Here is a 13,045-nt window from a genome sequence, read left to right on the forward strand (position 1 = left end):
TCCTGCTCTAGCTTTTGCCCCATGACTTGTGTCATCTACCACAAAGTTTGTCAAACAGAAAAAATCCAAGTCTTTGGCTTGTGTAGCAGCTGAACAAACATGGCGGCAGTGTGCTGCCTAGAAAGTTCTTGTTTTTCTTCTCTTTTCTTTTTGATCTAATTGATTCAAAAAGAGATTCAGAAAGTGATTTACACTAGCTATCAACAAAGAAATAGAAAAATTGACGAGAAAAAGAAATGGAGAAGTTGTGCTACTGTGCTTTTCACTGAATCTCTATTGCTTTAATATTTACCAGTGTGTGTGCATAATTTCAGAACTCTCCTTTTTAAGTCAGTTTTCTTCAAGCCACATACAACTCAGTAGAAATAAAATTCTCTCCCCTTTTAAATAAGTCAGAAATCCTCTTGGGAACTAATCTCTCAGGATGGATAAACCAGTTCAGCTGAAATTCAAATTGACCCAGATTCAAGCTAACACAAAATTTCAAACTTTTGAGGTTGAAGAAGAATTGGGATCAATTATTATGTTGTTACTGTTGGTGGTATTTTGCAGTTTATAGTTTCCGCCAAAGACAAAAATACTCATGACTGCAAGAGATTCAGCTCAAAGGATATTTCTAGGCAGGCTGAAATTAGGGAATTGAGTGCATTTTACAGAAAAAAAGAAGGGACATGAGATTTCTAGACCCAGAATAAATTTTGAAAAAGTTTACAAATCATTATCCTCAGGTTTCATTGGTACTTGACCTGTGATGAGGATGACCTTATTCAACATTGGAGTTTCATATGCATATTAAATTTGAGAAGCACTGTTAAAGAATGAGACAGAAGTCCAATTCATGTAGAGTTCAGGCCACTTGTGTGCTGGGTGACCTTGGCCGCCTGAGTTAGTTTTTAGAGTGTAAAATTAGCTTGATTTGGGCATAATGCAATTTTGAAAAAAGTCATATGAAAGACCTTTTCAGTGAGCCCAAAGTCCTTGACTTAGATCCAGCTAGAAACAACATTCTTCTTAGATTCATAAGGAGGGAGTAGAAATTTCACTAATAGGTTTATTATATTCATTTGGAATCACAAGATCCTCCCAGGCTCTGAAAGTCTATTTATCCATTCAGCCATTCCACAAACATTCATTAAACCCAAATTTGTGCCAGTGTTAAAATTTAGCAGATCAAAACTCTTTAGTATCTAACATGAAAGAATGGAAATAGTTTGGTAAGTCAAATTGTAAGCATAAGTAAATTGTTTCTGTGCTTTTATAGGCAAAAGCTGTGTTTAAGTCTGTATTTGCCTTTCAGGTAAACAACAGTTTTGTCATGTGATTCAATACACAAACCCACTGTCCTTGTTTTAGGAGGAGAGGAAAATAATCTGAGAAAAGCTCCACTTGAGACTTTTTAATGAATGGCAAATATTAAACCCTACTATCTGAACTTTTTAAAAAAGAGACAATTGATGATTTTTCAATTAAAGAATAAATTTCTTAACAAATGGATTCACCACAGGATTCCTTCCCAGTGTACCATGTTCATGGTAAACTGAAATCACCCACCCAAAACAATCATATTTCATAATGGGAGGTGTAGCCAGTTGTATTATTCTAATGCAGGGCAGTCGTTATAAAAAGAAGTATGTCTCAAATCATGACTGAGAGGTATGCCGAGAAGAAGCTGGAAAATTATATTGGGAAGCAGTGTACATTATTTAAGGCAACATTTTTTTTCAAGCCTGGTCGGAAAACAAATATGCCATAGGAGTAGAAGATGATGACACAGCATATTTGAAGAGAACATTGCAGAACTTCCAAACTACTCGTGGCCTTGTTTCTAGAGTTAAATCTGCAACAATGAACACATGTTCCACCTCTAACCCTGCCAAAACTGCTTAACATCTGGAATGAACATATTCCTTTAGACGCCTATGAAATAGGCTTAAATTGAATCAATTTTCACCTTATGAACAATACAGTTCCTGTTTACACTTCAGAACCTAAAGGAGAGATTAACTTAGATTTCTTTTTACTGTAGTCACTTGAAAGCTATTTTCTTTACATAATTTATTCTCCTGTGGACTTTTGAGGACTTGCCAGTTAACATCTAGACATCTCCTCAAGAGCAGGGAATGTTTCTCCTGCTTCTCCTGTCTTCACTCCCACAGACACTGGGTTAGCGCCAAGGGACAGGCTAATGTCAAAAGTGCCTTCACCAAGTGCATTTGCTGCACGGGATCACTTACCTCCTTAGGTCATGATTAGCCATTCGGATGCCACTCTGGAGCCAAGGTTAATGCATTTTTGCACATCTACTTAAACTTAAAACAATACTTGGCCCCAAGCCAATGCTCAACAAACATTTGCTGAGTAGAGGTAGAATATGACTATTTGTTTATTGGAGATAAACCCTAAATGGCTCTCAAGGAGACACTTGTTAGCATGTCTTTATGTTGCTACAATATTAAAGCATCCAAATAGAAAAAGCCAGGACTACCTGATTTGTTTTGTAGTCACATGAAAGATCAAAACAGAAAGACCATCTAGCTGTATTTTTTCTGTGGACAGATGAGGCTACTAAGGTCCAAAGAGGCTAAGAGACTGGCAAAGTCATTGAAGCCAGCGCGATTTAGTACCCTGGATCCCAAGGCCTGTGCCCCACCTCTCCTCTGAATGCCAGACTGGTCCATCCAGCAGCCAAGAGCTCCGTGGGGTTGACTGATGTGCTGCTCAGACCCATCATGGCTCCCACCACCACCACCAATCTGCTTCTCCCGTGACTTTCTCATTTACTAACAGTCACTTAACTTCTCAGGCCAAAAGTCTAAGAGTCCTCCTTGATACCTCTACCTCCACACTTTATATTCAGCACACCAAGAGTCCTCTTATTTCTACCTATGCAACTTGTCCCAAATGTGAACACTTCTCATCAACTTGGTCCAAGCGTTGTCTACTACAGTGACCTCCTCACTGGTCTCCCCTCCCTGCTGTCACTCTCGCACCTGAAGGTCACTCTCAGCAGGCCAAGTGATCAGTTCAGAACACAAATCTGATATCATCATTTCCCCAACTTAACTCCGTTTCTTTACCTCCCAGCCCCTCACCAACGTCTTTCCATCTCACATAGAGTAAAATCCAAAATTCATGCCATGGATTACAAGACTTTATGTGATTGAGATTTTCAAAGTGAGCAGTGTCTCTTAGGTGCACAACCTCCTTTTACTCCACTTCAGAGTCAGAGTAGAGACCTGGTGGATCATTGACAGGATACAACACATCATTTCTTATATTCTCACATGAATACTCTTGAATCTTGGCCTAAATATCAAGCAAAAAGGTTTTCCAGAGAAAGAATTGAGAGATGAGGAATGACTGAATACAATGAGACTGTCATTCTATCAAGTCCATGTCATTATTTATGGGTGCATACTATTACCTTGAACTATGAACCTATGCCAATAGATGCTCTCAGTATGTACTGTTTGCTCCCTGGAGATTACAAATACCATGTCCATGCATCTTTAACCCCTCAGAGCTCAGCACAGTTTCAGATCAAATTGGAACTCAGTACTTGCTTATGGCATGGAAGAGGAAAGGACTTATGTTGTGACTGATCACACTGCATTCTAACAGGTCAGAGTTAGTCATAGCTCCTTCTAGTTTCTCTCAGCCCACACTGAGCTGTTCAGAAGAGCACAGAGGGAGAGCGCCATCATCAGAAAGGAGGACACTTTGTTTCCAGTGCCAGGCATGGGCCAGAACTGTCACTAAATGTCTCCCTTTAAAACCAGGAGGTCCAGTGAAAATCTTTGGCATCTAGTCTTTGGCACCATTCATCCTGAGTCTTTCCAGATGTGAGCGCCACTGTTATAACTACCGCACTTCTATAGACTGTTGCACTTACCAAGTGCTTGCCAACTGATTTTATTTGCTCTCTGGAGCAGCGATTCTGAAGGTTGTAGGTATTGTTATCTCCACTACAGGTTAGAGAACTGAGTCACACACAAAAAGGTCAAATAACCCAAGTGGGATCACATGCTAGAGTACAGATTTCCAACCCTTCAGACCTTGGGATACCCTATTATTGTTTGCTTAATTATCTTTTCCTCTCCTTACCTCCTCCATACACACAGCTGCTTCCAAAGGTGGGTCATATCATAGTGCTTTTTAAGCTGAATTTAATTTGAAGATGCCCATTGAGATAGCTGGTAATACCCCGAGCCTGAAAGTCACTGGTTTTTGAAGAACAGGCATTAGACCTTACAACACCTGTCTGCCCTAATCTCTTCATCAGTGCTTCTTTTAACAAGCTACCATCACAGACAATCCTTTCTCAATTAATGAAAAAATATTTCCAGAACTGTATTCAAGCACTCCATCTTCCTGTCAGAAAAGTAATTGTGGCTGGCCGATAAGCCAGTTTGAAAAATCAAATTTAAATGAGCCAAATTTAAATTTATAAGAGCCTCATTTAACATGCAATTAATTTTATGCCTATAATAAAAAGAGAAAAAACCCCAGTCTTCCTGTGGAATTAAATAGGCTGATAAGGAAATTCTGTGCCTCATAGAAATGAGATAAAATCATTCTTGAACACTGTCATCCTTTTGGTTGCATAATACTATATACTATATACAATATGTTCTGTCTCAGGGAAGTATTAATTTTACTGAAATTAAATATTTTTTTTACATAATCATAGGAATGTGACTCAGTGGTTAGGGTTGAGACACAGATTATTGGCTCCAGATTTTTTTTTTAACATCTTTATTGGGGTATAATTGCTTTACAGTGGTGTGTTAGTTTCTGCTTTATAACAAAGTGAATCAGTTATACATATACATATGTTCCCATATCTCTTCCCTCTTGCGTCTCCCTCCCTCCCACCCTCCCTATCCCACCCCTCCAGGCGGTCACAAAGCACCGATATCCCTGTGCCATGCAGCTGCTTCCCACTAGCTATCTACCTTACGTTTGTTAGTGTACATATGTCCATACCTCTCTCTCACAGCTCACCCTTCCCCCTCCCCATATCCTCAGGTCCGTTCTCCAGTAGGTCTGTGTCTTTATTCCTGTCTTACCCCTAGGTTCTTCATGACATTTTTTTCCCTTAAATTCCATATATATGTGTTAGCATACGGTATTTGTCTTTTTCTTTCTGACTTACTTCACTCTGTATGACAGACTCCAGGTCTATCCACCTCATTACAAATAGCTCAATTTCGTTTCTTTTTATGGCTGAGTAATATTCCATTGTATGTATGTGCCACATCTTCTTTATCCATTCATCCAATGATGGGCACTTAGGTTGTTTCCACCTCTGGGCTATTGTAAATAGAGCTGCAATGAACATTTTGGTACATAACTCTTTTTGAATTTTGGTTTTCTCAGGGTATATGCCCAGTAGTGGGATTCCTGGGTCATATGGTAGTTCTATTTGTAGTTTTTTAAGGAACCTCCATACTGTTCTCCATAGTGGCTGAACCAATTCACATTCCCACCAACAGTGCAAGAGTGTTCCCTTTTCTCCACACTCTCTCCAGCATTTATTGTTTCTAGACTTTTTGATGATGGCCATTCTGACTGGTGTGAGATGATATCTCATTGTAGTTTTGATTTGCATTTCTCTAATGATTAATGATGTTGAGCATTCTTTCATGTGTTTGTTGGCAGTCTGTATATCTTCTTTGGAGAAATGTCTATTTAGGTCTTCTGCCCATTTGTGGATTGGGTTGTTTGTTTTTTTGTTATTGAGCTGTGTGAGCTGCTTGTAAATTTTGGAGATTAATCCTTTGTCAGTTGCTTCATTTGCAAATATTTTCTCCCATTCTGAGGGTTGTCTTTTGGTCTTGTTTATGGTTTCCTTTGCTGTGCAAAAGCTTTGAAGTTTCATTAGGTCCCATTTGTTTATTTTTGGTTTTATTTCCATTTCTCTAGGAGGTGGGTCAGAAAGGATCTTGCTGTGATTTATGCCATAGAGTGTTCTGCCTATGTTTTCCTCTAAGAGTTTGATAGTTTCTGGCCTTACATTTAGGTCTTGAATCCATTTTGAGCTTATTTTTGTATATGGTGTTAGGGAGTGATCTAATCTCATACTTTTACATGTACCTGTCCAGTTTTCCCAGCACCACTTATTGAAGAGGCTGTCCTTTCTCCACTGTACATTCCTGCCACCTTTATCAAAGATAAGGTGTCCATATGTGCATGGGTTTATCTCTGGGCTTTCTATCCTGTTCCATTGATCTATCTTTCTGTTTTTGTGCCAGTACCATACTGTCTTGATTACTGTAGCTTTGTAGTATAGTCTGAAGTCAGGGAACCTGATTCCTCCAGCTCCTTTTTTCGTTCTCAAGATTGCTTTGGCTATTTGGGGTCTTTTGTGTTTCCATACAAATTGTGAAATATTTTGTTCTAGTTCTGTGAAAAATGCCAGTGGTGGTTTGATAGGGATTGCATTGAATCTATACGCAATTTGTTAACCATATTAACAAATTGAAGGAGAAAAACCATATGATCATCTCAATAGATGCAGAGAAAGCTTTTGACAAAATTCAACACCCATTTATGATAAAAACCCTCCAGAAAGTAGGTGTAGAGGGAACTTTCCTCAATATAATAAAGGCCGTATATGACAAGCCCACAGCCAACATCATCCTCAATGGTGAAAAACTGAAAGCATTTCCACTGAGATCAGGAACAAGACAAGGTTGCCCACTCTCACCACTCTTATTCAACATAGTTTTGGAAGTTTTAGCCACAGCAATCAGAGAAGAAAAGGAAATAAAAGGAATCCAAATCGGAAAAGAAGAAGTAAAGCTGTCACTTTTTGCAGATGACATGATACTATACATAGAGAATCCCAAAGATGCTACCAGAAAACTACTAGAGCTAATCAATGAATTTGGTAAAGTAGCAGGATACAAAATTAATGCACAGAAATCTCTGGCATTCCTATATACTAATGATGAAAAATCTGAAAGTGAAATCAAGAAAACACTCCCATTTACCATTGCAACAAAAAGAATAAAATATCTAGGAATAAACCTACCTAAGGAGACAAAAGACCTGTATGCAGAAAATTATAAGACACTGATGAAAGAAATTAAAGATGATACAAATAGATGGAGAGATATACCATGTTCTTGGATTGGAAGAATCAACATTGTGAAAATGACTCTACTACCCAAAGCAACCTATAGATTCAATTTTTTTTTTTTTAAGCTCTCACTCTCTCCTTTATATTACCCCTTAAATCTTTAGGGCTTCCGCATAGCACAGGGAGATCAGCTCAGTGCTTTGTGACCACCTGTAGGGGTGGGATAGAGAGGGTGGGAGGGAGGGAGACGCAAGAGGGAAGAGATATGGGAACATATAGTAATCAAGACAGTATGGTACTGGCACAAAAACAGAAAGATAGATCAATGGAATAGGATAGAAAGCCCAGAGATAAACCCATGCACATATGGTCACCTTATCTTTGATAAAGGTGGCAGGAATATACAGTGGAGAAAGGACAGCCTCTTCAATAAGTGGTGCTGGGAAAATTGGACAGGTAAACTAACACACCATTGTAAAGCAATTATACTCCAATAAAGATGTTAAAAAAAAATCTTTAGGGCTTCTAGTGTTTTTGTTTCTTCTCAAAAGAATGGGGAATAATAGAAACGGTAGGGCTCAACTCTATTTAAGGTTCTTCGAACTTTTGTTTTAATTAGTAAAATGTTGAGCGAAGCCTTCATTTGCCAGCCCTTTTATTCCTATTAAAACCCATGTGTACATTAAGATGGGGTTATCAGTCACTTATTTTTGACTTACACCATTTTAATGTTTTTGATATGCAATAAATATATCTCCATTCCATTATAAGCCCATTAAGTAATTCAAAACATGACATTAATTTGCATTTTTCAAGAAGAAAGAAGTTAAACTCAGGCTGCTTTTTATTCTAAACTTTGCTTCTAGACACAGCCACACAGGAGCCACCGTGAAAAGTCCAAGAAAATCCCAGATGTGGAAAAATCCAAGTGTGGATTTCCGGTGGAGCACTAATACCATTGAGAAAGTTCTAAGGCTTTTCTTTGTTGGGGACAACGTCAGCCCTTGATATATTTTTTAAAGGTTCTAGGGGCCAATGAACACATCACAGTATTCAATGCCTTTTTTGAAACTAATCCAATGCTTTTTCTTTTTTAAAGTAAATTCTTGAAGGAAACCAAGCTTCAACTATTTCTAATAGTGCTCATATTTAGATTTTTTGAGGTTTTCCTGCTTCTGTTCCCAGGACTGAAGGGCTCCCTCCAGAGGCTGCAGCTCGAGTATGTGGATGTAGTCTTCGCAAATCGACCAGACAGTAACACCCCCATGGAAGGTGAGTGAAGAAATTTAATAAAAGACTCTAGAGTTATTGATTCTAGCTTGAAGACTTATTCCACTCACAGTAGGAAATGAAATATATTCAGCTGATCTGACTGAACGTGAAAAATAAAAACCTTTCCAGTCGATGTCTTTCAGCCTCAGTATTTACCCACAGAGTCAGTGCTCCGTGTCTTGCATCTTCATTAATTTTTAAGCAGTTGCAGGCACCGGGAGTGCGGCTCCTACCATTACAGTGCTCACTTTCTCCAGGTTCCTTTCACTTCTGTGATTTTATCAACTAAAACAATAAACGTAATTGGAAGGGGAGTTTATAACCCAGCCATCGTTATTTTGGAGTGAGTTCTCTGAGGGTGTTTTTACTTTATAATGACTCTAGGTCAGATTAGTCTCCAATCTGTGGTGATAAGTGCTAAGTGCTACCATGAGCAGAGGCTTTACAGGAGCGACTACTTGAAAATGTGACTCTTCGTTGCAATCTGGTTTTTGATTCTCAAGGAGCTGCAATATTTTATCCCCATCGTGTTAACAACTGTTTAAAGACAATTTAAGTATCTCCCTGTGGAAGCTTTCAGAATGTTCCTAAAACCAGATTTTCTTCAATCTGCATTTATTTATGGAGACTACCTAGGATGATTGAAGATAGTTTGGGAGGAAATATTTAAAAGAAGGTTCTAGTTAATTGAGATTTATAATCATATGGATTATCATATACCTGAGGTGAATGAGAATGAAGATATTTGGGAAAAAGAAGGAAAAAAATAATGTTTTGGTTATTTGAGGTTTACTATATGACATGGATTTTACAAATTTTTAAAGAATTAGAATACTTGACATAAAATTACACTAAGGTAAATTTAGTTTTGATGATTCAAAAGGTAGTTCAGGATCCTGTAATAAATCAGGTTCTGTAAAGGTTTGTTCTTGCTAGAGGGTTATAAAAGTTATGGAAGTTATAAATGATTGCAATGTATATAAATATTTCTGTCGGCTGCATTTCTGAAAATAAAAGTTGTGGAAACTGTTTTCCTTGCTATTTATGTCTTTCTCAACCACAGAGAAATGGTTAAAATATATATTTATGTATCTAATTTTCTCTCAGCGTTTTCTGCTTTTTTTGATTTGAGTAAATTAGGAGTTTATTATAAAGCAATATCAGTGTTGGGAATTCATAATAAGAAATTATCCATGGAAATGACATAAAATGCATATTTTTATCAAAGCAAAGAATAGGTGTTTGATAAAGCAAATCATAAACATTTTATTAGTGTAAGGAGTGCTTATTGCAAGGATAATATGATGTCACACTATTCTCAATGCCACATTAAAACAGCACTGAAGCTATCGCGTGAGCACAATCGTCAAGTAAAATGCCATTCAGTGGCGGCTGTGAAAGACTGAAATTGCTTCCCATTTTAAATGCCTAGTGACTATTTTCCTCTTTGGAAAAATGTCCTTTGCAATTATGCTATGTACAGGAAAGAAGAACATCTGGGATTTTTCAGCATCTTTTTTTTTTTTTTGGCTCATTTTCCCCGTTCTACCACTATCTTTAATCTGAGGGATATAATATAGAAGTCTCTGAAACAGAAAACATTATAATTTGCATTATATACCTACAGAAGGAGAAAATTCTCAATTAGGAGCCAAACTATGTAATAGTGATAAGATAATGGTATCTCTTATATAAAGACTAATTATGTGTTGACATTTATCAGAAGGGAGCTTCAAAACATAGAAAACAAAAACAAACCAGATTGCTACCTGATAGAATGTATAACTGCAGCATTAACCAGTCTCCGCTGGAATCAGAGAATATTTACATTTTCTCTGAGTTTCTTACAAAAAATACCACAAAGCAGAATAGGAAGCTGTTTTTTTTTTGTTTGTTTGTTTGTTTTTTTGTAGTACGCAGGCCTCTCACTGTTGTGGCCTCTCCCACTGCGGAGCACAGGCTCCGGACATGCAGGCCCAGTGGTCATGGCTCACGGGCCTAGCTGCTCTGTGGCATGTGGGATCTTCCCAGACCAGGGTTCGGGGCACGAACCCATGTCTCCTGCATCGGCAGGCGGACTCTCAACCACTGCGCCACCAGGGAAGCCCTGGAAGCTGTTTTATCGCAAGTCATTGTCCAAGTTCAGAAGTCTAATGAAGGGTGTCAAGTAGAGATTTGTACTTGTTGATAAGGTCAAGAAACATGGCATTTCAAAGCTCTGCGGCAACCAACCTCCTTATGCTGGAATGTAGCCTGCTCTCTCCCACCCCCAGCAAAGGGAGATCCACTCCTGGCTGGCACATAAGACTCTGAGGCTTATTCCTCTGGGATGACTTAGCAGGTTCACACTACAGGCAAGTCCCCATGTAGGACTTATTCCAGATTGAAATAGCTTCCCTGTGATGTCTCCCTAGCTTTGCAGAAAATGTGTATCCTCAAACAATATACTCATTTGTTCCAAGGTGAGCCAGATGGAAGGGCCAGTTTGGTATTAGTCCCTAAAAACTCATTCTCTATATTTAGTCTTTCCTTCTTTACTGTAACAGAGGAAAGGACTGATCTGGGCAACAGAGAGAAGAAGAAATAGGAAATAAGAAAAAAATAAGAAATAGACAGGGATTTCCAGGTAGCGGGTGCATTTTCTCTTCTAAAAATGGAAAAAAAAAAAAAAAAGGTGTGTAAGCTATGTCTGGATTCCATGTTGTTATTAAGTTTCAGTTTTGCAATGATTTTGTGAATCATATATGTGTGTATGTGAGTGAAAGTTGTACCTGTACAATGGGGTCTACCTTAGGAAGGCTATTAGGGTTTTTAAAAACAATAGAAAAGTAAATGTTATGTATAATGAAAATTACCCTTGAAAACCCTATAGTAATAACTTGTTTGTCAGTGTTACTCTATAGCCTTTAATTACTCAATTTCTTCTCCAAATATAGTGACAAAACCATCACTAGATACTTTCCCAGACACCTTTTTTTTTTTTTGGTAACAGCCTTAATATCATTCACATACTTTTCTTACTTTAGCAACTCACATTGGCAATTTTAGGCCCAACTGCATCCATTTCTGTCTAATATAAGCGACAGAACAGTGTTTGCCAAGTGCATGTTGCTGAATTTTCCTATATTAAATCTACATATGTTGGCACTGTTCTTTGTATGTGTGCCTCACAGTAAACCCTTAACATTTGTAGATCACCTTTATTGGTTTCAACCATTCCCGTCAATTCCATGGACCCACAACACACCCTAACTTATGGTTTTGCCAAGGCACCTATATTAAACCCTGGGGAACTAATGAGAGAAGTTAGCCCAGCTTTCTAAGACTCATTTTAAACAACTTTGATTTAAATTTATTAAAATGCCAACCCCATCCTCTTGATTCGCACCATGAAAGGATGTTAATTGGGAACACTTCTAGAATAAACCAACGTGAGTTTCATCCAGTTTCTACATATCAGATGACAACAAATTGAGCCAGAAAAAGATTAGCAGTAGCATCTTCATAATATTGGCATCATGTATCAAATTAGTTGTTGCCTTCCCTCCTTCCTTAGAAAGCCACTAGACAAAAAGTGAGTCCTTTCAAAACAATGGCCATAAATTCCCAAAGTGCAACCAATGGAGAAGGAGGTGAGACTGCCTTTGTAATCTACAACTCTGTGGAATGCAATTAGACATTTTACAGCTATGGGAAGATGTTCCTGACAACAGAGAGGAACTTGTATACTTTTTCCTCTGTCCTTCTTGTTTATTTTTTCTGGTTCACCTAGTAGTAATTCATTTTTCTTTCACAGCACCTGCCATGCCATCTGTCTCTGCTATAATATCTGGCGTTGATGGCATGTTTTCCAATTCCAGAAAAAATCAGTCCCATGTCCCATTTCTTCTTTCTTATACTTCTGTGTTCTTCCCAGTAGAGTCACTGACAGTTCCTTGAGCTCCATGATACTCACATTCTTAAGTCTCTCACTTCCATAAATCCCCAAAGTATATTTCAGAATCTTCTCTTAAGCTCATTAGTCAAGAGAAAGTTCATTCCGACATGAATCATGTTGTACATGGATAGACATAGAGCATTTGTGTGTCTGAGGACCTGCACTAGGAGTTTTTTTGGTGTGGTTTTCTGTCATTCACAAGTGCTAGGCTAACTTCTCCATCCATACTCTTCTCATTGATCCAGAGAGGAAATAACTGAGCATGATTGTGGGCATGAAAGGAGGCTGTAAACCATGTACCACTTGTGAATAGTAGAAAAATGAGGGGACCCATTTTAGTTTATGTAGCTTTTTAAAAAAGTAAAGAAGAAAGGCCACTAAATTCATTGATCTGAGAATATGATGATTTTAAAATTAAATTACATTTTAATTAAATTTTAATTTAAAAAAATTTGGAATTGAGTCCTCTTTTATTTATTTAGAATTTTTTGCCAAAACTAGTTAATCTCACAAACTCCCAGAGTCATTAGATATTATTCTCAATCTAATTACAGTTCAAATTATTTATTTTTTTCCTGGTAGTAGGTCAATGCAGACATAAAAGAACCCAGATGTCTTATTTCAAATAAGAGAGACAAGATCAAAGTTAGCTTCACTTAATTCCCATAACATCATCATGTCAAACAACCTATTCCAAAAGAATTTCCTTCTTTCTAAGCCATCTTTTTACTGTCCACATATGCCAGCAGGAA

At 37.8% G+C, this 13,045-nt stretch overlaps 1 protein-coding gene across 5 annotated transcripts in view; it reads left to right on the forward strand.

Annotated features, from left to right (window-relative positions):
* The window catches only part of KCNAB1 (potassium voltage-gated channel subfamily A regulatory beta subunit 1), a 435,707-nt gene that overhangs the window by 369,758 nt on the left and 52,904 nt on the right, over positions 1–13,045 (forward strand). For 3 of the 5 annotated variants that reach the window (XM_007457647.1, XM_007457648.1, XM_007457649.1), the window contains exon 8: positions 8,270–8,356. The exons of the other annotated variants lie outside the window; for them this stretch is intronic. In XM_007457647.1, the coding sequence (XP_007457709.1) occupies positions 8,270–8,356 (87 nt within the window). The remainder of the gene's footprint in view (positions 1–8,269; positions 8,357–13,045) is intronic. 5 annotated transcript variants of the gene reach the window in all.

Source organism: Lipotes vexillifer, unplaced genomic scaffold (genome assembly GCF_000442215.2).
Source record: "Lipotes vexillifer unplaced genomic scaffold, Lipotes_vexillifer_v1.1 scaffold897, whole genome shotgun sequence".
Lineage (NCBI taxonomy): Eukaryota > Metazoa > Chordata > Mammalia > Artiodactyla > Lipotidae > Lipotes > Lipotes vexillifer.